Here is a 25,695-nt window from a genome sequence, read left to right on the forward strand (position 1 = left end):
ACCTTTCAGGTAAGCTGGCTCAGTCAGGGTTGGGTACTTGAAGGAGCAAAGTGTACTTGCTTTTACATCCCACCCTCCTCTGCGTAGGAGGATGACAGGCAGTATTTGTTAATAAAGGATTGTCGTTGACCAAGTGTTCCCTCTGTGGCCTTAGTACCAGGACTTATTCCTCATAGTAAGAGAAGTAAACTAAAATTCAAGGGAAAAAATAATTGCCTTCCAGCTACTGTTTATGAGGGGAGAGAGAAAGTCTTGTTTGCATTCTCTGCATTTCTGAAGCATTCAACAAAATATTGTCTGTTTTCTAGGTCTGCTTTGTCATGAATAGGCTTTTAAGAATGATTTGTTAAAGTACTATGTGGCTGCGGTTGAGTTAATTCTTTTCATAGTAGCTAGTATGGGGCTATGTTTTGGATTTATGCTGAAAACAGTGTTGATAACACAGACATGTTTTCATTATTGCTGAGCAGTGCTTACACACAGTCAAGGCCTTTTCCGCTTCTCACCCCACCCCACCAGTGAGGACGCTGGGGGTGCACAAGAAGCTGGGAGGGGACACAGCTGGGACAGCTGACCCCAATTTACCAAAGAGACATTCCACACCATATGACGTCATGCTTAGCAATATAGAGCTGGGTGAAGAAGGAAAGGGGGACGTTTGGCGTGATGGTGTTTGTCTTCCCAAGTAACTGTTACGTGTGATGGAGCCCTGCTTTCCTGGAGATGGCTGAACACCTGCCTGCCGATGGGAAGCAGCGAATGAATTCCTTGTTTTGCCTTGCTTGCGTGCCCGTCTTTTGCTTTACCTATTAAATTGTCTTTATCTGAACCCACGAGTTTTCTCACTTTTACCCTTCCGATTCTCCCCGCATCCTACCGGGGGAGTGAGTGAGCGGCTGCGTGGTGCTTAGTTGCTGGCTGAGGTTAAACCACAGCACTATGACAATCCTGTAGCTTTAGCCTGCATAGGTCTGACAGCTTTTTATTCTTGGTGCTGTTAGCTAGTGTGTTTTGTACTGACTTTCTGTAAAAAGAAAATCTTAATTAGGGACTCGGTAGCAGATTTTACTAAAGTAAAGATACTAAGAAAAAAAAAACCAGCAACCCTGCTTTCTACTAATTGTAGTTTTATTCATTCTGTGCTTGGAATAACTTGAACTCTTGGACCTAGGAACCTGAGTTTTTTTGATCTTTCTTTTGCCTTATTTCAGGGATTTCTGTAAACTAAGCTGTACCTCTTGCACAGATATCCACAGCATCTCTAGAGTTTTGGTTAGCAGCTGTGGTGTTATCTTAATGAGTGTGGGCTGGTGGGAAAGCCCTAGGCTTGGTAGCCTAATGACTCTATACAAAAATTTTTCGTAGGGGGTGAATGTATTAACCAGAGGGTTTGGAAGAGTTTTCATCCTGATGCTATATTGACTGAGGGTGTATATCGTGGTTAAAATGTGACTGCTTTGCCTATATTGCTGTGATCCTCAAAAGGTTAGGACTCCTATTGTGCTGTTAGGTATGTCAACATAAGAAGATGGGTTTTAAGACTAGATAACATGTGGAGAGGTGGTCGGGAGGATACTTGTGAAATAACTCCTCAAATAGATGGGAGGAGGCACTTGCTAACAAGCTTCAAGTTAAGCAGAAGATGAAGCTCGGTTCTGCAGACCATGGGGGCTGCTAATGTTACAACAGCTGCTCCTGTAGGAACTGCTTATGTTGGTATATTGATTAGTCGCATGTGTTCTCCTGGAATTAACACCACTGTGCTGACAGATGTGTGGTGGGGTGGAACTAAAACTTGGTTTATATAACTGAGTGTGTTAATCATGTCTTGTAGTGGTCAAGGCATGCTGCAAGTCCAGCACCACAGAAATGTAAGGATTTCTATGAAAGGTATCAGTATTTGCAATAAGAACTATGAGGGTCTGGCCTTATTTAGGCACTGTTGTCTGCATGTATTATTGAAAATAGAATAGAAAGACAAGTAAGACCGGCAGTATAGTTGGCCTTCCTTGAAAGGGGGATGAGTAAATGCTTAGATTTCATAAATTCAACCTAAGATTCTTCTGCCAAGTGTTTGACTGAATTTTGAGAGGAGTCTTGGTGAGAGACGTCCTTGTTCTTGGACAGGCCTCCTTTCATCAAAAGGAGCTCAATAGGATGCACGTGCTTAAGGACTCCCCCTACAGCCATTTTTTTTTTTTTGAAGTGTTTATCACATGTCTCCAAGTGATACAGCATATGGATACAGTATGTATCCATAAGCTAAAATCTTTGGCAAAAGTCCTGTCACAAACAGTAGCTGCTCACATAGATATGGGAATATTGCTACATCTCTTCAGTAAGCAAGTTGTAAATCTGGTTTTTGTTAGGTACCACAGGAGGTCATATTCTCCCAACTTGAATTCTTCATGTTCAGATTTATGGCATCATCTATTAAGTACTGTATGAGTGTTTTTACCCTGTGTCTTACTCTGATGTGCAGAAATAGCAATATACTTTCTGCAATGCAGAATATGAGCAATAGCTCCATCGCTGTGCAACTTGCTTCAGGTTTGAGACCTTGAGGTCACTGTAAGTCACCCAGCGATAGATACGTGGAGGATTGAAACCACTGCCGTGACTTGGGTGCCTTGGTGGTGCACTGGGTTAGTTGTGATAGGGCTGAATCTTGCTTTTGGTGCTGGTTCCAGGTTTGTACTCCACAAACTTGAATATTGCAGTGTGACATAACGTTAAATGTAATGGCTTCGTTACTGATACCACTTGTAATAAACTCGTTGAATAAACGCTGATCACAGGGAGGTTGTGTGCATGAAAAGATGAAAGGTGTTTTAAAGATGTAGTATTTATATATTCATTCCAGGCTTCAGTAATTTCAGCTAAGCTGCTGTATTTCAATCATTTTTTGCTGGCATTATGTACCCGTAAATATAGAGGCTGCCCAGAATGAGGAGAGGGCGCAATCTGCCTCTTCTTTTCTTTTCAAAAGCCTGTGCAAAGAAGGCTTCACGGCCTGTACAGTGCCTTCTGAATTGCTTTTTTCGTGCTTGGTAGCTGAAGAGTTAGCCTGAATTCCAGTTGAAGTTTCAGTAGATGTAAGGAGATCAAAGAAATTCTTTACCTTGTAGATGAAGGCTTAAATGCACTACTTGTGTGGTTTTGCCGATTTTTATCTTTTGTGAGCTGCTAGCCAGATTCTGCCCTTCAGTCACTTGATGTGGGCACTCTGCTATGGTTGTGGATCTTGAAAAGCTTGTTTAAGAAACAGTTACGAAGAGTCGCACTTCAAGAAGTGATGTCTCCCTTAACCTTTTCCAAACTGTTGGTTTATGGGGGTCAGTGTCTGGGGCTGTGTGGGGCAGAGGTGCAGAAGAGGGGCTTGCTGAGGCACGGAGAGGGTTTCCCCTTAGTGTTGTGTGGGATGGAAGGACTCCTCTGATAGGGAGAACTCCTCCAGCAGTCCTATTTCCAGACTGCAGATTTGAAGGAAAGGTAAATCTTAGGCAAGAGGTTAAAGAAGCCTTAAACTGGATCTAAGACACAATTAACTACACATGGTGTTGCTCCCAATTTGAATGATTTTAACTAAAACAGAGGAATGGAATGCTATCAGAATGAGGACTAGAATAGTTGTTGTATGTTATCTTTAATTTTGTTAGTAGTGTTGAGGAATATCTTTGTATACGAGAGTATCTTGTTTTCTTGGGGCTTGAGATGCTGAAACAATTTTGGATGCCAGAACATGACTCATTAAAAGAATTTTAATAGCTCTGGTGAAACAGGACCTTCCCCTACAAAATTCCTGCTGCTGTATTGTATTTGAGTCTATCTTTAAACTGTTGTTCTTGTCAGTTTGCCTGATGTCAGGGCAATCGTACTGGTTTATAGCTTTCAGATTTGGCAGTTCTTTTGGGGACTGGTGTCTCCATTTGCCATTTCATTCTTAGGTGCCATCTGCCTTCAGATCTGGGAACATGAGCTAGCTCTCTGGCTGTGGTGGAACACTAGCTGTTTTGTACTCACAGGGATTGTGCTGAAGTGCAGCAGATGGGGAATTTGTTTGTATCCATTTTTTTGTACTACCAGAATTATTCTGTTGCTATGCATAAGGTAACGCAAAGCTGCTTAGACTTCAGCTTAGATGACTGAGCGTGGGAAAATCTGTATTTAGGACTTGTAAAAGAATACAGAAGCTAAATTCAGTACTGAGACTGAATTAATGTAGTAAGGCAAATGCAAGGAGTTGCAGCATCATGGACTAAGAATTCAAAGGACCCGCTTAGTGGGATGGTACAACTGATGCTTCAGATGGGTAAGGAGAGTGATTACAGGGAGTCCTGCTACTCTGAAGAAGATGCAGATGTTGAGTAATTTCCTTTTGCAGCTTAAATGTTGTTCTTAAAATTAGTAAGAATATCTAGCAAACTGTGCCTATTTAGTTCAACTATATAGGTTAGGAAAAATGTGTTAGTGCGATCAAAGGAGCGAAGCCGTTTCTTACTGTGTTTTAGACTGCACTAGGAACCTTCTGGCTGCAGCAAAGAGTGTCTTCCCTTGGGTTCATCTCTACGCAGGCTGGTGAAAGCATGACAGTTTCTTTAGATGCTGTGATTGTATTTCCATCATAGGGAGTTACTGGCAGAGGCTATTAGTTCTGCTACCATGTCTCAGCAAACTTGGTCTTGTCATCTGCTTCATGTAGAGAAGCAATTTTGCAAGAATGCCTTTCCTTGAGGCTAGAAAGGAGGTTTTGCTGCTTTAATGTCAATGATCCTAGACTTTGGTCAACAAGCTTGTGCAGTAATACCCTTGGGATTTGGTAGATGCAAAGTATTTGACATTTTTAAGTGTGTGGGTGGAAGTGTCACCAATTCATAGTTGATGGAATTTATTTCTGATACATGACAGGAACGTTCTGTACAGCCAAGCCATGAAAACTTGGGAAGAGTTAGCCTTAGTGACCATTTGGGCCTGCTTGAACTCTGGAGCAAGGCAAAACACTGTTCCAACCCAAGGCAAAACTAGCCCTTTTGTTGTTTCAATCTTGACAACTGTTTCCTCTTGACTTTTAGGGCCTACCATTAGTCTTCCACTAACCTGCTGAAGAGGGCTCTGTGTAAATGCTTTCCAGTGAAATAGGTGGGGAGAACAGTAACAAATTGTCTTAATGGCTTTGTGAGAATCAACCTACTGTGGACCTCTGTGTTGGTGCAGTAGAAATGCTGAATTGCTGACACTAGTTTCAGGAGACATAAGCAAATTCTTGGTGCTATGTGGGTTTCTTGGCGGGCTGTGGGGCAGCAATGTCTGAACTTTTGCATTCAGCTGGCTTAGAGATATGAGACTTATTGTTCAGCCAACCTGTTCTAATGCAATCTGTCCTCAATTTTAGGGCAGAATTTCATTTCCTTCCCTCGCCATGAGGAAGAGCAACTCCAGCGGACTGTGAGCTGGCATCCTTGCCTTCTGATTCTTGGCCAGAACTGTAATGCCAAATGCCAGTTACTCAACATACTGCTGGGTGAGAAGCTGCTCCCCACCACCAAAATCAGCAATGAGGAAAATTGTAAGAGGCGACGGATCCGTTTCACGCATGGGACGCAAACACGGATTAGCCTAGCGCTGCCTGAGCAGTATGAACTGGTCCATATGATGGCAGCCCACCAAGGGCATTGGGACACAATACCAGAAGAGGACTTAGAAATTCATGGGGACAGCGAAGATGCCGCTCACCGGATAGCAGAGCTGGAGGTCATGCTGCCGTACTCACTACTAAAGGTAACTAGGTGCCCATGTACCATTGTCATAGTGAACTTAAGATGTGACATTATAGTCCCTAATAAAGCTAATGGTATAAACTCTCAAGCATAGGAATTTTTTTTATTAAAGAGAAGCTGGAAGTTTGGTGTTGGATTTTAATTGGACATCACTGTCTATGCTTGTGTGCTTTTGTTTCAATGTTGACTCTTGGCGTTATCATTCCTCTGTAATGTCTCCATCCATCTCAGAAGCCAAGCTTACTCAGCTGTAACTCCAAGCGGCTTCTAAAATTTTACTCCAGTTTCAAGGTCATTCAGTTAGCTTTGCTGTCTGATAGTAGCTAGAAGCTGTCGTACAAGGATATGTACTTTTTTATCTTTGTCCTGAAGAGCTTGTTGTCAGGAAAAAAGCTGCTTAATTCCAACATCTGATAAAATGACCTGACTTTATTTGAGAGGGTGACTTTTTACATTTCTGTAGTGTCAATGGAGATTGAAGGTGTTAAGAACAAGAAGGTGGGAGTCTGTTCTCAGTGCTGTTTCTATCTTGCTTTGTGACTTTCCTTTTACTTGTCCATAAAATGTGTTCCTGTCCTGTGAGTGTTGCAGTTCGGTGTTTAGCAAGTATCTTTAAAGGTAAGGGTTGTATTTCATAGCTTTTTATAGCTTCCATAAGCTTTCATTGCATTTCATATCTTACGTTGTGCCTTTGTTATTGTAGTATAATACTTCTGGAGCACTGTGTTTGGCAGTCGAATATCTGGAATAGATAATTAATTCTTAAATATAAATTGCTTAAGTGCAAAGAATATGATCTGTTGTCACATGAGTAAGAGTATGAACTTCATAGTTGAACAATAAAATAGCAAGGTAATTTTTTTCTGGACATATGAATCAAGACATTGTAAATAGGCAAAAAATGAAGACCCAGTCTATCATCATCAGTTTGAAATATGTTTTACAAACCCAGTCTGTAGCTAAATTTAAGCCTATCCTAACAGGATCAGCTGAGTCAGTGCTATGTTGTAGTGTTTGTGGCTTCCAGTATCCACTGAAAGAGAACAGAAGTGCCATGTTTGTATAAACTGTATGTGAGGCATCCACTACTTTCCCAAAGAGCACCAGATCAGCTGCTGGTTCTGCAAAGTAAGTGCCTGTTCTGGATCTTCTGCTTGTAAAATCCTGCCGTGCTATGCATAAAAGAGTATTTAGCTTTACATTTATTTTACTTGGTTACGTTTTTATATTGGCCAGTTTAGACACACTGCAGTTTACAGCCCTCTTTCAGATTTCTCATGTGAGTGACAAAGATCTCTCTGTCTGGCTTTGGTTATATTTAGGACACTTAGATGAAAACAGCTACTCAAATTAATTTGAAAAGGGTTGGTGAAATAAAAAGCTCTTCCAATAGAAGGAGAGGGAGGGAGAATCACAGCTGGCTTCAGATTGATTCAAAGGATTCCTTACATGAATTCAAGGGGCTAAAGAAAGAACAAAATTTTTGTAAGGCTAACAGGTGAACATAATGCATTTTAGCAGGTAATTGGGCTAGGGATAGCTTCCTGTTAAATTACAGGAGTCTGACCTCCTGTTGAGAGACCTGTGGTTTTTTCCACCCTTCTAATGCTAATGTGCATTCTCCAGCTCTACTCAGCATATACCAAGACAACAAAATATCTGCTAGTCATGGACACTACTTCTGTAACTAGTGGAATGTATATCTGGAGCTATAATGGATGAGGTTTTTTGGACACTATCCAAGGTTGCATGTCTGCAGAACTACTTTGAAGGAACTTCTGCTTTTTCTTAACTTGTGAAACAAAACTAGGAGTCTAATAACAATTGCATGCTTGATGATAACATGATATTCAGTACAGATCTTAAGGATTTAGATTTTCCCAGGAACCAAATAATTTGGAGGAGCCCAGCACCTTTTGGGCAGAGGGGGAGGGAAATCAATCTGAGTTTTACCCCACCTGTTACCTAGAATCCCAGTATTTTCATCTGTTTGTTTTTCTCCCAATAGCAGAGTGCTTAAAAGTAGTACTGCGTTTCTAAGTTTCTAAGAATGTAAGGTTATCATGAAACATTACATTCTAGATATTCAAAGACCTTGCTGGTGTTTGAAGAAACATTTGCGGGTCCTTATTGTGGACTTGAACAGTTATAGGAGATGATGATAATTTTATTTGTGGATTTCTGTTTGAAATTACATTCGTTCCCCATAGTCAGGACACTTATCTACCAGTAGGCTGCCATCACAGGAGCTGTCAGTGACTTCAGGACCTGGGCAGTGCTGTGCAGCTTTTCAGGCCTGAGCATCTCTTACCAAGAGATGTAATTGCACAGGCTGGCTTGGGCACCTAGGTTACATGCTGCTGTTTTGTACAGGCACTTAATGCTGAATCATGCTTCTCCATGCAGTTACTTGTTTGCTAAATCCAAACTCGATAGCCATTGCTCCAGTAAAGAAAGGCTAAGTTGTTTTTAAGTTAACAGTATCCAAATATTAACAAAACTACTTTTTTTACTTGGAGATAAATTCAATACAAGTGTAGAATATACCACTTTTTAATATTGAACTGCCAGTGGAGCACGCTGAGGGTTTTTTTCGTTAGTCTGGTATCCAGGATGGGACCATGCTTGCTTTTCTGTGTTACTGAAAGATGTCTTAATCAAAACTTGTTTCACAGAAAAGGGGATGAGGAGGAGGGAGCCAAAAATTTCATTTGCATGGGTCAGCTGCTGTGAGAACACTACCTTGTGCTAATAGGTATGTGAACTTAGTTATTTTTAAACGTAAAATATTGGAGAAGGAAAAACTTTGGCAAAGCTGCTCTATTCCTTGGGGATCACTGTGCACAGGAATGCATCTAGGTCATGGGGAATAATCCATCTAGCCAGACAGATTATTAGATTTACAGTGGGAGTAAACAGTTGGCTCTTTAACTTATCAGTTGTGCCTGGAAGCTGAAATGGACTTCTCTGAAGTATTGTTTTTTGTCTAGATGGTACAGCTGAATGGGAGGAGGGTAACAGGGCTGAAAGCTTCCTTTTTCATGCCTTTGTCTTGCTTTGTACTTCATGTGACTTTGAGTCTTGGGCTGAAAAGTTTTAGCCAGGGCTTGTAGAAAAAAAAATTTTCAGCTGCTCTGACAAAGCTGGGGAATGGATGAAGAAATACAAGATGGTTCTATGAGCTGTAACAGAAGAATTGAATTAGTTTGGGTTTATTGTTGCATTTCTTCAGGTACTATAGCAGTGACTCAGGTCATACGAATTAATAGTTGTTATAAGTAGCAAAGAATGTGGTTAAGTACCTATTGGGTGGTTATTTTAATGTGCATCCTGCTTAAAACTTGGAAGAACATGCCCTGATCGCCTTCTTGAGAGTATTTTTAATGTGTTTGGTTGTGGCGTTCATACAGAAAACTGAAAAGCTTTCACGTTGGCTGGGACACACATCCTTCCACATAGCATCAGTTTACTTCGGGCTATGCTGAAGTGCTCCTGCCATGTACCAGCATCAAATACCCGAAGCCTTCTTCCTTCTTCCTCTGTCCCTTTACGCTGCCATAACTGAGCGTAGAAGATACTGAAAATGTCAGCACCATAAAATTACTCTTCCACCCATGTGAAACCTGTTCTCTGTTTCTAGTTTTGCTGGCTTAGTGATATACCTTTTACAGGGGAAGAGTTCATGATCAGAAAGAGCACTGCTTCTCAGACTGTTTCGTGAGTGTGTACACCTCACAGGCTTTCTTGGGCTGGCCCTTCCAGCAAAGGTAAAACGAAATTTCCTGATGAAGTGGGGTTCAGAGTCATTGCACAAAATCAAAGCAATTATGTTCTGTAAAGGACAGCAGTGTTTGCTGGAGACCAGAGGTGTAGTTCAGTTTTCTTACCTGCGATTCTCTCTAAATTAGAATTAATGAACTTCTGACTCAGATCCCCATGGAAACAGAATAAACTGGCAAGATTTCAGAAAAATTGGGGGGGAGTGTGTGAAGAGAAAAAAAGTTCTAAGTAGAATCTAGGCATATATACGTACCTCGGATTAATAGGGAGGCAATGAAATTAGATCACATGTAATAAATGCAGTAACTGTCAGACTTCAGTGATTCACAGACTATTCTTGGAAGGCAAAGTATTAAAATTGGCTTAGAAAAAGACTGAGCTGGGCCTTCAATCGTAATCTCCTTGGTAGGAATTTGGGTAAAAATCTGATTAAATTGGGTTAGCTTCTCAGCACCTCACTTAACTAAACAAACAGTGATTACACTGGCCGAAGCCTAGCAAAATAGGACAAGGTCCTCTTGGGACGTAGCAAATAAATGCTTTTTAACTGATTTGGAAATGAGGAATTACCTGTTGACTTAGTAAAATGGCACATTTCAGTGGTCCGTGAATGCATTTTGTGAGACTACACTTGTCTTATTATAGGCCAAGACCTACCTGATCCTTGATTTCATTTTTTGTTCTGGGATATGGGATGCAGTGGTCATCCTGACATTGCAAGTCTGAATCCATAGATGAGTACGTAGCGTGTCTGCATGGTATTCTTTTTAAACTGAATTCTTTCTATTACTGTTGACAGCACCTGTGCATCATATTTTAAGTGGAAGAGCTGTAACTCTGATATTTGCATACCTGATGTTCAGATTGCTAAGTGGGAAGCTTTGATATTTTAAAAAGGGCTGTTTAGTTACGGAGAACATGAATGAAGTTACTTGACAGCAATTTCATGCTCACAGCTGTCAGAAGTGTTTCAGTCTGTTTATAGCAGTGTGACCTTGGGAGAACCAGCTTAAAAATTTCAGGAATCCAGTGTGAGTCATAGGTATTCCCCCTATAGGAAGACTTGATCCCTCATAGTATGAAGCTGCATAGACAGTTCTTAAACTTCTGTAGGACATTAAAAAAAAAAGCCGGGGGGGAGGGGCAAGAAATGTTGCTAATGCTCTTTGGAAAAGCCTGAGAGGCCTCTGTGGAAACAGAAGGACCAGTTGCACATGCTGTATTTGGTTGTCTGTGTTGGTTTTCTTCCTGTCTCCTAGAGACAGCACTGGCTTCCTCCTTTGTTTAGTTGCTGGCGTGAGTCATCTGTCCTGGTGAATATTGCAGCACTGCACATCCCATTCTGCTCAACCTCTTGTGCATCAGACAGGTTTGAGTTCAGTGCTGGGGAGTCCCGTGGCAGTAATGACTTCCTGTTAGCTCTAAGAGCAGCTGGGAGATGTGGTCAAGTCTTTAATTTTTCTGGTGGAGAAAAATGATTGAAGCATTCCTAATTATCGCCTCCTGTTATGAGTTGGGAAGATGGCACTTAAATTCTGTCTTCAGTTCAAAGCCTTTGACATTTTCTTTCCTTATTTTAGTAGGGCGATATATGCAGTTCTAACACTGTTCTCACATATCCAAAGGTGAATCTTGTCTCCTTCCTTGGAAGGGAAGGAAACAGGTTTCAGAACTGGCCCCACTTTAGTAAGAAGTGGTGTCAGCAGGAGCACATGACCAAAGCAGTGAAACTCTGTGCGGTAAGAAAATAAGTAAATAAATTACATCTCTTAGGTTTTGGTTGGATTTGAAGAAAGTCATAACTAAGCTTGTCACAACCATCTGTTCCTCCTCGTCTGTCCTTTGGCTGTAAACTCTTTGGAATCGGTTATTGTGCTGCCTTTGTTTTGGCAGTAGTGGCTAGTGTAGTGCTTTCTACCGTTTTAAGCTACACTGAAAACTGACAGCATGAATATCTCTTCAAAGAGCTGCAGATCTGGTAAACATCAATGGGAGAGGTTGTTGCAAAATGGGGAAGCTATAAGCTCAAGAATTACAGCTATTCTGCAATAGTACTTACCTAGGAAACTTGTTCTAAGTTTTGTTCTGAACTAGGCTAAAACTCAAAGGCACTTAGTACAAAATACGAGTTTTGGAGTCAGTGGGCACTAATCCATGTCTGGCTGCATCCCTGCGAGAGGGCTGTCATCAGCCTTGCAGGTAGGCTACATACTAAAGCATGGTGCTGTATGTGAGATTCCGTAACTGTTCTAAAGGGTTTGAATGTTTCTGGTTTTGCACTTTGTGAATGAATTACAGTGCACTTCTGCACGTATCAGGTTTTAAAAGGATCTGTACAAACCTATTTTTTTTTAACTTCCTCGCTTGCTAGGAAGTGGATGTTGTGGTAGCACCGTGTCGTGGATTCCAGTCTGCTGAAGCCACCTTGGGAGAGTACGTGAACCAAGTCTTGCCTGTTGTCATCTTTGCCATCAGCGAGGCTGAACTTTCTTCATCAGATGAGAATGAACTGCGCGAAATCAAGGAGAAATTCTCTTTGCCCATTTTCTTCTTCAAAGTGCCAGAGTCGGGGGTTGAGCTGATCTCTCCTAAAAAAACTGGTAATGAAAAGTCCTCCCTTTACTGCCAGCTGATGGACTTGGAGTACCTGAGTACCAACCACTGCAGCTGCGGGGCACCCAGTCCTGATGCTGATGCCCAAAGCATGCTGGTGGAGCAGTTTGAGAAGCTCCGTCTCCTAAGCACTTTTTCCAGGCAGGTGCTTCAGAAGCATCTCGTGGAAGCAGCTACCAGTTTAAATGAGGTGCACTGCCGCTGCCTGAACATCTTCATCAATCAGGCTTTCGACATGCAGCGAGACCTGCAAATCACCCCCAAGAGGCTGGAGTATACCCGCAAGAAGGAGAATGAGCTGTATGAGTCTCTGATGAATATTGCCAACCGCAAACAAGAGGAGATGAAGGACATGATCATAGAGACTCTTAGCAATATGAAAGAGGAGCTCTTGGAGGATGCTGCTAATATGGAATTCAAAGGTAACTACTGGCAGAGGAGTAACGGGAACGAAGAGGTTAGGGGCTTTAAAGGAGAGTGGCAGAGTAATATTTGCTGTCTGCTGAGGGACAGTTGAATGGCAGTCTAGACAAGTAGCTTTGCAAGAAAATTCAGAACTAATACACAAAGGATTTTTCTGTAGTGTCTCCTGGGTAAAAAGCACTGTTCTTAAATGAGAAGCCTGAACATATTAAGTCTTGATTTCATATACATCAGACTTTTTCCTCCAGACCTTGCTGGACAGTTCTGGGTTAGGGTATTTTACTTATCTGCTTTAATGCCCTATTCTGCCGAAGAAGAAAATAAAAATTCTCAGCGGTTGTGTTGAGACTTGGGAATAAATCTGTCTGAAGAAAAAAATCTGTTTGAGTTTTAGCGATGAAGGCTTGATTTGTACTTTCTGCTTGATTTCTTTGTCTGAGAGAGGTTTGCATAAGACTTTTGGGTATAGAACCTCCTAAAATGAAATCCTTCTAGGAAGGTAAGGTTTTCCTTTTAAAAAAAATCAACACAACATATTGTGCTCCTGAGGGCTACACTTGGCATTTAGTGTGTGTTTTTTGGGAGATGTAAGAATTCTCACTACATCTTCTAGTACCAGAACTTCCAGGAACACACAAGCTGGAAGCATAAAGAATGATGTGTAAACTGCAAAGGGTGAGAGGCTATCCAAATTTTGCCTGCAGGAATATGGGTCTGTCATAAACATCAAAGTGAAGATTTGTAGGTTGATAATTCCACAGCTCTCTTCTCTGCTTGCTAAGCAGAGGTTTACCATAACAATCGTTTCTATTCTAAGGAAATGCAGTTCGCTGGGATTCTGTTTAAAATAAAATCAGAAATAACTCTAGGTTATATGTTTAGAAGAAATTATTTTTTGTGAATTGAATGCTCTTCTGAGGCATGAGAGAGGTGAAAACTCTAGATAATTTTGTTTGTCTTGACTTACTTCCTCCCAATTTCAAATTGGAGTGTTATCTCCTGGGACAAAGAGGAGAAATGATGGATTATGTTTAATCCTGCAGGTTAGGATCTGGATCTTTTTGCTTCTGCAGGTGGGAAATGAATAAGATCTTTCCTGCTTCTTGAAATGTTTGCTTTGTAGTGGCCATGCAAAATGTCATCCTCATAAATAGCTTGTTTTAATTGCAACATTAACCTCTTTGCATGCTGCAAAAAACCCCAACAAACTAGCATATGCTAAAGGTATAATGAGTGTGTTAATTCTACCTGTTTAGGGCTGCTATTGCTCCATTATCAGGTCAGGCAATAATTCCTGCATTCTGTCTGTCCCACTCTTTACAGAGTTGGAGCACTGTAGTGCCCAAGTTCAGGATTCTGTATGTGCAGGAGTATGTTTAGGGGCAGCACAAGCTAAAACACCTGCAGTAAATGTGTGTATGTGTTTATATGCACAACAAATATCACTCAGAGTACTTAGAGTGTAGAATCTTTTTGGCTATCAGTATTTGAAGTAATATCCTAAAAGGAGGAAGATGTTATTTTGAGGAGCTAATGCCATCTGCCGATCATTGGATTTGTTTTAAGTACACTAGACTGTTGTTGGCCGAAATCCAGAGACAAGGTCTTCAGCTCCTGGTAGTAATGTAGTACTGCTCAGAGTGGTTACAGTGCGTGAGCAGTGATTGCTCAGGGTTGTTTAAAAATACCAAGTGGTAATCAACCTCTTCAAGGTACCAGGAAAAAAAATTCATGTAACCGGTGTGGCTGTTACATCACTTTATAACATTCAACATCCAGCAGTGCTTATGGATTGCAGTGTGGCCTGGAAGAATTTCCTGATCTGTACTTCTTTAGATAGAAAGACAGCTTTATGCTTCTGCCTTTTAATTTTTGAGATGATAATTGACTTGTCATCACTGTACGACTGTAAACCTGTAGTAGCTGCAGAATGCTTGTATAGAGTCTATCAGGTGTTAGAGTTGAGTATCCTGTGAATTTGAACACCAGTGAATGGAAGCAAACATCAGAATATTTTCCACCTTGGTCAGATGTGATTTTTAGCTTCCCTGAAGCTGGAGTACCAGATGTGCATTCCTGGAGCTATTCTAATGCTTTAGTACTTTCTATGACAGAATACCAAATTACTCAAAATCTGTAGGATTGGTTTTGGGACCTCTGTAAAACCAGCATTGCAGCATTAGACACGCAGTCTGGCAAAAATTTAATCCTTTGCAATAGTCAGTATGTGTTCTTCTGTTGCTCATGGGTTTCTTTGTATGACTTAGAAACACTGTTGCCTTCAGGTTGTATCATCTGGGTCTAAAGTAATGAAGCTCTGAAGGAGCAAAATAGTGGAAGAGCATTTGGAGCAGAAGCTGGCTGGACTGGAGCTGTGCTATAGCTCCTTTGCAAAACACTCAAAGCAGCTCTCAGTAGCCATTGTTGCACCAGTGATATGTTGAGTACAAAAGATGCCTCTTTCTTTTCTTTTATGCAGATATCATCATTCCTGAGAATGGGGAACCTGTTAGTTCCAAGGACATAAAGTGTTGTATTAAGCAAATTCAGGAACTGATTATTTCTCGATTAAACCAAGCAGTTGCCAACAAGTTAATTAGTTCAGTGGACTATCTACGAGAGAGCTTTGTAGGGACTCTGGAGAGATGTCTGAAGAGCCTGGAGGAGTCTTGGGAGGTTTCAGTACATCCTGCAAGGAGTTTAGAGAAGTCAAAGGATGTTTCTGTACACATCACAAGCAATTATCTCAAACAGGTATGGTGGCTTAAATGGCTGTCTAGAATATTCTTAATAATTATCTTTATCCTGATCCAGCAAGGGTGGTAGGAGGCTAAGATGCTCAGTGAAATTAGAGGAACACAGCTCTGGAGTATGTGTGGGTCTGGTGTCGTTAAGGGAGGTGCTAAAGCTGGAGAACAGTCACTTAAAGGCCTAGTACTTACCTTTCCTGAATCAGATTACAGCCTGGAAATACCTATGAGCTTAATAGAAGAAATGAATTGAACCAAGTGAATCATGGAGTATCCCATATAGTGTCCATTTTCTCATTTTCAGAGGGTCTAGCAAATTTTATAGTGACTATAGCTTGCAAAGTTCCCATACTTTCGTTTTCCCCCGCTTTCCAGATACTAAATGCAGCCTATCATGTTGAAGTCACTTTCCACTCTGGCTCAACAGTTACCAGGATGCTGTGGGAACAGATCAAACAGGTATGGGCATCTTTATCATTTTTCTAGTACGTGTCACTGTATAGTGAAATGCTTTTGGAGCAAAGAGTAATGTGAATACTCACAGGTGCTCTCTAAATTTTGGCTCTGGGCACATGCATTGGAAAGCTGTTGCGTCCCCACTCAGCACTAAGGCTGTGTGTATAGTTTATTCCTGGGGATGCTAATATTTAATTTAAAGCAAATACCTCTTTAGTGTTTTCTTCCTGTTCTGAAACAGAAAAGGAATGATGATCAGCATTTTGAAACTCTTGCTGTTTATGTTTTGGGTAACTGGTTGTTTATTTGGGCTTGGGGATTTCTTGTGGGCTTTTTTATTTGTTTGTTTTGCAATGTATTCACTCTTCTCCCTCCAGAGCAGAGCAGATTTCCTCAGGTCTTTGTTTTAAATTTCTGTCTGTTAAAGCATTCATCTTTCTAAAGTTCCTGCTCTGAGCTGTTGATGACCTTTACTGCCTTCTCCCTCTTGAGATTCCTTGTATGAGGAAGGGTGAGAGGAAGATGAGTGTTTCCCAAATAGGTGCAGTGCAGACTGAGTGGTAACAAAGCTTCAGATTTCTCCTTCAGCCTGGGAGAAGGATCCAGACTGGGTGTGCAGCAGCTGGATTTCTGTGGCTTCTAATAAAGGGTGGGGCAGGGCATCTTAATCACCCAGCAATTTAAGGGAAGTGGTGCATACCGACACCTAGGATTTCCGCACCTTGACAGCGTGTCTGTCCAGCAAAAAGCTGCTTCACTGTAGCTTTCACCAGTTTAGGAACATCTCTCTTCCTGAGTCCCTGGGTTACTGCTTAGGCTGCCCATTCTTTCAGCGTACAGGCTGCACCACAACTGTGTGGTTTTCCAAGTGGTGGTTGTCTAGCTATGTACTTGGTCAGACGTGAAAGGATGGTTGGCTTGTAGGAATGAACTGAGCAGATATTCAGAAAAATCAAATCTCTTATTTAGTGTGCATGGACAACAATATTGTGATCAATACCGCTAAATTGTTAGTTGTTACTGTAAGGTAATTATTTAGCCTGATTCTATGTGCAGATGACTGTGCATTATTACAAGGTATCTAAGCAGTCTGAGTAAATTGACTGACCCTTTGCTTTTTTTGTGCTAGTGCCTTAATTCTGTTTCCTGTTTTACTAGATAATCCAGCGGATTACATGGGTCAGCCCACCTGCCATCACCAGTGACTGGAAGAGGAAAGTTGCTCAGGATGCTATTGAGAGCCTCAGTGCGTCCAAGTTAGCCAAGAGCATTTGCAGCCAGTTCCGGACCCGGCTAAACAGTTCCCATGAGGCTTTTGCAGCTTCTCTGCGACAGGTGAGTGTGTGGAGCTGTTAAGAAGGAGGTCTTGTTTTGTACATTGCCACTTATGCAAAGAGGATTTTTAATTGCAGAGGTAGCTAAAAGAGCAGCTCGTGCAGTTAATGCTGCCATTCTGTAGGTAGAAATGGCAGAGCTGATGTGAGTGCCCTAATACAAGGTCCTATTTTTAAACTAGGCGTGCTTTAAGTAGGATCTCCACACAATTGTGGAAGGGCACTCAACCTCATTACACTAGGGCTTCAAACCAGGCAGGGTTACAGTGTGTATGTGATCTCTCTTGTAGTTAGAAGATGGCCATTCTGGCAGGCTGGAGAAAACAGAAGACCTGTGGCTGAAGGTGCGGAAGGATCATGCTCCTCGGCTAGCACGACTCTCGCTGGAGAGCAGGTCCCTCCAGGATGTGCTGTTACATGGTGAGCGTTGTGCTTGATGTTCTCTGTACTATCTTCTGCTCCCTCCTCTGAAGCAGTCAGTGGGTGTAAAGGAGTAGGAGGGGTGTTTTGCTTTTCACTCAACTACTTCAGTGAGCCTTCATCTGACACATCCCGAGTACCTTGAATTGTGCAGCTGTTGGCCCATGAAAAGCTCTGGGCTGCCAGCCTGATAGTCTACGGGAAGAAATAAACATGTTTTAATGTGGAACTAAATGGATGTTGTGCCTTACAGGCAAACCAAAGTTGGGCCGTGAGCTGGGCCGAGGACAGTATGGCGTCGTCTATCTGTGTGACAGCTGGGGAGGGCATTTCCCATGTGCACTGAAATCTGTTGTTCCTCCAGATGAGAAGCACTGGAATGACCTTGCACTTGAGTTTCACTATATGAGGTGTGTATCGTAAGCGCTTTTCTCATTCCACAGGGATCTCCTGAACTTCACTACTGCAAACAAACGTTATTTGCATTTGCATAGGCAGAACCTTGCTTCCTGTAGTTCTACTCTGCAATCAGTGACTTGACCTCATGAAAGGCTGGGCTGCCGTTTCTAGCAAAGGCAAGACAGCTTGCCAGTGCTGCTGCAGAAATGCAGCAGGCACAAAATGGTAGGCCGACATGCTCCTTCCTGTCTTAATCTGATTCTCTGGTGTCTGCGCTGTTCAAATGCTTGCTATTTTGCAGACTAAATTAGAATTAATAGAGTATGATAGCAAACAGTTCTTCCTCCCCTGATTTTTGGTGTTGAATCATCCCTCCTTTCCCAATCTGTCTTTGTCCTCTTTGAATTCAGAAAAGAATCTGATGGGTCTGCTCTGCAGAAAACAGCTCATTTTCAGTAAACAGTTGCAGGCAGGTGCTGCAGTACAGACAGCTGAAACAATCAGTATTTCTTTGGTACTATAACCTTTAATAGGTACTATAACCTCTAATTGAGTTTAATTGGATAAGACAGCTGTATATTGTTATGGTCCTCAGAACTGGGGGGGTGCTGTGAATTTTTACTGCATGGCACATCGTGTAGGTGTATCTCACTGTTGTGCTAAAGCTGCAGCCGTTGAGCATTTTTCCTTTACAAGGTGAGGCTTGGCCTGTGGTGGAGGGAAGGATATAAAAATGACCAACTTTCTGTGCTGAACTTTCTCTAGGTCTCTGCAGACACATGAGCGGCTCGTACATCTCCATGGTTCTGTGATAGATTATGGCTATGGAGGAGGCTCCAGCATTGCCGTCTTACTGATAATGGAACGGTTGCACAGAGACCTCTACACCGGACTAAAGGTAACAACAATCTGTGTGTATGTATATACATTTTTTATATATATACACATTAAAAAAATCCATACCTAAGTATCTATTACTGTGTAAAACAAAGCGAGAATTGCTTAGTTTTCAGTGTTTTTGGCAAGAAGTGTAAGCAAAAGTAACTTCCACTTGTAGGAATTAAATCTGTGTTTGTTTATTCTTCAGGCTGGGCTAGAATTAGAAACACGATTACAGATTGCCTTGGATGTAGTTGAAGGAATCCGTTATCTTCACAGTCAGGGACTTGTGCACCGGGATATCAAACTTAAAAATGTCTTGGTAAGGAAAACTTTCATATCTGGCTAATCCTGAAGTCTTATGAGGCCCTTTTAGTGGGAAGGAGAAGCGTAATATAAGTGAAGTAATAGCTTTCTTCATACAGGATCTTTTAACTTGTGGTATTGTTAGCCACAATGAGCCTTGCAGTGAGGTTTCCCTAACTCATTTTCAGGCAGGAAGCCTAGGGGAAAGGGAGCTGTAGAATGACTTCTCTTGAAGGTAGAGAGCTTGAGCTACAAGGAAGACTTCCAGTTCCCAGATCTATTAAAGCCCAACCACACCTTCTATGTAGAAGACAAGCGAAGGCATGTCTTGTTACTGACCTTAACTAGGTAAATGTTCCAGAGCAGCCAAGTAATCAGAGAAGCTTACTTAAAAACAAATGCCCAACCTGTCAAACATAAACAGAGTTTAAAACCTTAATATTAAAATGCAATACTAAAACTGAGAAGTATGGTTGTCAGCTGCCTGTGTATCAATTCTTCTACAGCTTGACAAAAAGAATCGAGCCAAAATCACTGACTTGGGGTTCTGCAAACCAGAAGCCATGATGTCTGGCAGTATTGTAGGCACACCCATTCATATGGCTCCTGAGCTCTTTACAGGTACGTTTGTTGATTGAATCCACCACTGTCTCACTCTGGCTTGAATTTTGAAGGCCATGACTTTGAATTAATATCTCAACTTGCTTATGAGGGAAAAATAATTCAAATAAATCAGAAGACCGCCTGCTTAGAATGCATAGTATGTATTTTTTTTCTATGTTTTAAGTCTCAGTCTTAAATTTTTGGTTACTTGAAAGAGAACTGTGGGATTCATAAGCTTTGCTGAAGTAATTAATATTCTTGCAATTGGAAAGTTAAATTATTAGTTATTAGGAAGCTGGAAATATTTGGCTTTCATAGGCAAATACTTCAGAAAGGATCCCCTGTTTTTGTATAGATACTAAGTAAGGAATTTCCACGCTGTTATTAACATGTGGAGTGTGTTCAAATTCACTATGCGTTGTGCTTCTGGCAGGCTCTCTCTAAACTTTTTTTCCTGTGCAAGCATCTTACAGAGGCACTTAGAGGTCCATACCACACTTATGAGAATCCTGAGATGCTGTTCCTGCTTTGAGAAGATTGCAATCAAATTGAAGCAACCCTATTTGTGTTTAATTTAGAAAATATTATTCAGGTGGTTCTCACTACTAATGGTGAAATGCTCATGACTAGCAGGCTAGACCTTGACTTTACAGAGGTGAGCACTGACTTAGCCCTTACGCACTTACTGTGCTCAATCTTCTCTTATTCAGTGGGTGAACTTGCTATAAATGAGTAATTGCCAAACTTCTGGATTGAGAGGCTGATCTTAGCTCCGTCAGACTCCTGGGCCAGCAGCAGAGCCAAACAGAACTGAGAGTCTTACAAATGTTGGTGTTGAAGTCTGAAATACATCTGAGCACCTGTACTGCAGTGGGTCCATGAACCTTAACTTGGGAACTGCTGGTACAGGTTAAGTGTATAAATCCTCTGAGAATGGAAGGTCTTGACTTTTATCCCTCCACCTTTGGCAACGACTCCTGATGTGTTACTAGGCATCACACAAGTCTTGCCTTCTGGCAATGAAATTGTGGTTTTAATTTGAGGAAGTGGAACACTGAAATTGGTTCTCAGACTGCTCAGTTTCCAGTGGTGAAGATGTTTGCCCTGCTCATCAAATGTATTTTTGTCACAGGAAAGTATGATAACTCAGTGGATGTTTACGCATTTGGCATTCTGTTTTGGTACATTTGTTCGGGACATGTGAAGTTACCAGAGGCTTTTGAGAGATGTGCAAGCAAAGATCACCTTTGGAACAATGTTAGAAGAGGTATAAATGGCTTATTTTGAACTCTATTGATTGACATCTTATGCTTGAGTAAAATTTGAGAGGAGATTAAGAAATCCATTTTTATTCTCCTGGAACTGAAAGTTAAAAATACAAGTTGTATTGCTTCATTGACAGTCTAAAGAGTAACACTTACCTAGGTAAACTTGGACATATTCTACTGAAAGTCTAACTAAAATTAGCAGGGAATTAAAAAAAAAAAGGCTTTCAGTTAACCATCTCCTTGCCATAGTGTCATAGGAGCTGTGCTAGCACACCACTTAAACCACGCAAAGTAGTACAACACTTATGATGTAAACCAGATCCCAGAACCAGCCAGGCATGATCCCCTAAGGAATGTTTAATCCCTTGCAATTTCTGGAGGCCGGGGAGATCTGTACATTCAAGTGCTTAATACACAGCATGCTGAGGAAGCTGGATATTGAGTAAAACACTGATAGTTTTTCCCCAAAATATAAACTTACTCTTATGGCTGTGTAGGTTTAGTGTAGTACTGTATTTAGTGGTAGCTTAATCCTTCATGCTGCATCATGGTATTGGAATGCTTTACTACTTTGTGTCCTTAATTCCTGTCCATATAATCCCTGCCCTTCTCATGTGAAAAAGATTAACTCAGATGAGTGAGTCTTGTATTTGGTCAGAAGGCTGCACTCACTGCTTGTTCTCACATTGAACTTGCTCCCAAAGGCACCATTATGAGTGGATGTGGGGGGGACTTGTTTTCTTATAGAGGAGAGTACTCATTTTCTTCCTAAATAGTTGCAGAGAGGAGGCTCCAGTGAAACTAAATGTATTGGCCATCCTCTGGAAGTGTGCATGATCTCCTGAGTGACTTCAGCAATGCTCCCAAAGATGTCTCAGCGGCGTTGCTGAGATGTAAGCCTTTATCAATAGCATTAGACCTCTGACAGTCCACTTTGGTCACTTCAGCCTGCACCAAAGTAATGAGCATCAGACAAAGCTTCTCTCAGATTTGAGGTGTACTGATGGTAACCAGGTCCCTCTCCATTTTCCAGGAGTTCGCCCGGAGCGTCTTCCGGTGTTTGATGAGGAATGCTGGCAGCTGATGGAAGCCTGCTGGGATGGAGACTCCTCCCAGCGCCCTCTCTTGGGGATTGTTCAACCTATGCTGCAGGGGATCATGGACAGGCTCTGCAAGTCAAGCTCTGAGCACCCAAATAAAGGGTTGGATGACTCTACTTGAAAAGGAAGTGCAGAAGAATTTTTTAATTGTGGGAGAATTCTGAACCCCTAACTCTGCGGATGGCTTCTTCAGATGTAGCTCTTTGTGGCTAACATGAGTGGGACAGGTAATAGCAACCAGAAGATTGCTCAGAGGTGAGACCTCGGGGATGTTTCATCTTGAATAGCGGCCAGAGAAATCTCCCCCAGTACACTCCATTGATGCTAGTTACCCCGCTGCAGCTTTTATTACGGAGTTGTGCAAATACGATAAAAAAATCCACACCCTTGAATGGAAAGGGATTTTTGCCAATCCCACACATACACCAATGAAAGAAAAGCATCTTGTGTGTTCCAGGTAGCGTCTGCGTTGCTAGGAGTTGATTACGACAGTCTTTACTCAGTAAAGTAAAAACTCTTCCCATTAACTGATGGTCCTAGGTGGCCTTCGGTCCACCCATAACTATCCCAATCACTTATCGATTGGCACCAATTACAGTGCAGTCGGAGAGGAAAGAGAAAGCAGAGGCTCTAGGCTAGAAAGTGTTTAGAAGCTAAGAGCATCTATCTGTATTAGCTTCTTGCCACACTCAAAATGTTTACATTGACAGGAGCAAAGCTTCCATGTTTTACCTAAGGGGTTTATCTACTGTTCCACTGCAGTGCAAATACCCCAAGTTATAAGCTATTTATCTCTTATGTACCCTTCACCTCTTACTTATGTAAACAAGCTCTTTTCTGGTAATTTTGCTTCATAATAGGTATTTGAATGTCTGAAGAAACCTGACCTTTCTTTTACAGTCTTCTGGTAAAATGGAAGACTGCTCAGAGATTACATATTGTAATACCGAAACAAAGTCATTACAGCTAATGACTGTCCATGGGGAAAGTGCCAATTCTTTTTAATTAAATTTGGGTTTTGAATTAGTTGTAAAGGCAATGACAGTTTTAAATTGTGCTAACTATGACAGACATTTTTAAAAATAAGGTTTCTTCAGCTTTTTTAAAGTCACATGCTTGGTGAGAGCATACTCGAGGGAAAACAGGTCATTCATTCTTCTTCAGTGGCTGTGTATTGTGGCTGTGTCCGTTCATCTGATTGTTTCACTCTGGGATCTCTAATTTGGCTATATTGAAAAGAATAAAAAATGGGGGGAGGGGAAATCCTTTGCAAGGAAGGTGTGAGCTGGGGTGGTCCTGCTGCCCTTCCCAAGAGGGCTGCTTTTGAAAAGAATATCCTTGCCCCTTTGCCTTTTGCATTTCTGGGGCAAGATTGGTTGATCTTAATGTAACATACCTATGGGGTGGAGGCTGAAATAGAAAATGCACCTTGTTTACTACGTGAGGAAATACTGAGTTGGCAAGTTCTCCCTGGGTTTACTGTTCCTTCCAGCTGCAGGGGATGAGCACGCAATGGCTTTGTTTCCCAGGAAAGCTAGCATGCTGCATCCAAAGTAGTGTAGGCATGTGGAATTACTGCACCTTGTTGCTGGAATTTATTGGCTAGTATACAGCAAAATTACAACCGATAGTCTGCCTGTTAAACAGCTTGAACAAAGGAAAGGGATACATAACCCTGCAGTATTAGTTTAGTTTAAATCTTCCTTTCTTTGTGCAATAAACAGAATTAATGCTTTTTTTATATAAAAAATACTTTTTTTACTTACCTGCACGTGTGGGCATTTTTCTGGTCTGTGATGGCATTAACAGTATGGTTCTATACAAACACAGCCTCGCCAGCTGCTCCAGCTGAAAGTGCAGCAACCAAGAATCACATGCGCAGAAGAACGGATACTTTTCCCAAGTAGAATTGTTGGGCGTTTCACTGCCTTGGTGCACACTCATGCCACCAATGACACTAACAGTATTAACTCTGTTCTACTGTGCGTGGTGGTTAGTAATCTTATTTAAAACTAGGAGAGTCAAGGTCAGTTTCTGGCAATTAATAGAGGTAGCTTGTGTAAATAATAAATGTATGAATAAAATTTAAATCTCTGTATATGCAATTCCAGAAATGTCTTGTATAGCTTTTCCTGTGTAGCCATCTCCAGACACTTATCTGATGCCTTTTTATTGTTGTTTGTAGCTACCTTGATGTCTTGTTTTCCATTTGGTTTGTCTTTTTGCATGTGCGGCACTGTAGGTCAGCAGGTTTTCCCAAACTCAGTACAGCTGCTTCTCTGCATTTTTTTCTGTTGGGTATAAAGTCTGCCTGACTGAACTTGTTGTGAAAGATTTCACATACATTGTTTATCTTTAAGACTAGTGTTCCCCTCTCCCCTGCCCCATTAGAGCAAGGAAATACAAGGTGAATAATTACTTTATTAAAAGATTCCACAGAATGTAAATTGAAAGTGGTACCGAACTCAAACACCTCTGAGCCTGGTGCAGTGAGCAGGTACTCTTCTCCCAGATAAGGCTATCTTTATCGCCTCAATCTACTGAAGATGTTTGTTACAGTATGTTTTAATGTTATGTTACAAAAGGTTGCTTATAACTTGTGCATTGTACAATGTACCACATGTAACCAGGCAGAGGACCGGCCTCTGGTGTGTGTGGACACAAACCAGCGCCTGCTGTTCCAGTAATGTGATTGTTGCCACTTAAAACAAGCTAAATCCCAGAGGCTGAGGCTGACTTCTGTCAACGGTGAGGAGTAAAATGGAGATCCGGCCTAAAATGATTTTGGAAAAAAGCTTTGTTTACAAAGGTGTGAGGTTTACATGCTGCCGTGACCGAGGTGGCTCTGCTGGAAGAGTCGCTGGGTCATCGCAAGGTTCAAGTACAGCCCGAGAGGTTCTAGGAACTTGCTCTGCCCTCTCCACCCCAGTTTTAAGCCTTTCCTTCACACTACACTTAGTGGGACGAGCTGGGAGAAAATGCACTCGCACCGTAGAGGATGAGGAACGGTCTGGAGGGCTGCGGCAGCCTGGCAGAGTGATGCCGCTTTTGCCGTATCTTACTGCCAGAGCAGGGGTCTGCAGGACACTTACTCTGTGTCCTGAAGCACCAGATTCTTGGCTTAATTCAGAGGATTATTGCTTACACTAAATGCCTTGTTTTGGGGCTGAAAAGCAGGTGTGGAGGTTAGTGGCTGGGCTCCCTCCCCATCCCACCCTGCTGTGGTATTCGGGGAAGGGGACAGCAGCCCCTGGCCCCCTACTGCCAGAGCAGGGGTCTGCAGGACACTTACTCTGTGTCCTGAAGCACCAGATTCTTGGCTTAATTCAGAGGATTATTGCTTACACTAAATGCCTTGTTTTGGGGCTGAAAAGCAGGTGTGGAGGTTAGTGGCTGGGCTCCCTCCCCATCCCACCCTGCTGTGGTATTCGGGGAAGGGGACAGCAGCCCCTGGCCCCCACTAATTTTATCTTAAGTAAGTTTAACAAGTAACACTTTTGTTGTTGTTGTTTTCGTTTTCTAAAGCAGAGCTGCCCTTTTCAGGAGAAAGCGGCCCTTTATCTGCTTCAACCTCCCTCGGGGCTTAA

At 41.8% G+C, this 25,695-nt stretch overlaps 1 protein-coding gene across 1 annotated transcript; it reads left to right on the forward strand.

Moving 5' to 3' along the window:
• Positions 1 to 5,392: 5,392 nt before the first annotated feature.
• On the forward strand, positions 5,393 to 22,338 carry DSTYK (dual serine/threonine and tyrosine protein kinase; the record flags this gene model as incomplete). Its single annotated transcript, XM_009573145.1, has 12 exons — positions 5,393 to 5,778; positions 11,929 to 12,592; positions 15,073 to 15,347; positions 15,719 to 15,802; positions 16,958 to 17,134; positions 17,424 to 17,553; positions 17,807 to 17,963; positions 18,718 to 18,850; positions 19,040 to 19,153; positions 19,644 to 19,758; positions 20,873 to 21,007; positions 22,042 to 22,338. Coding segments are annotated over 12 exons (2,558 nt in total), but the record flags the coding sequence as incomplete, so codon positions are not given.
• Between the last annotated feature and the right edge of the window lie 3,357 nt (positions 22,339 to 25,695).

The sequence above is a fragment of the Fulmarus glacialis genome, unplaced genomic scaffold (genome assembly GCF_000690835.1).
Source record: "Fulmarus glacialis isolate BGI_N327 unplaced genomic scaffold, ASM69083v1 scaffold37372, whole genome shotgun sequence".
NCBI classification, from domain to species: Eukaryota; Metazoa; Chordata; class Aves; order Procellariiformes; family Procellariidae; genus Fulmarus; species Fulmarus glacialis.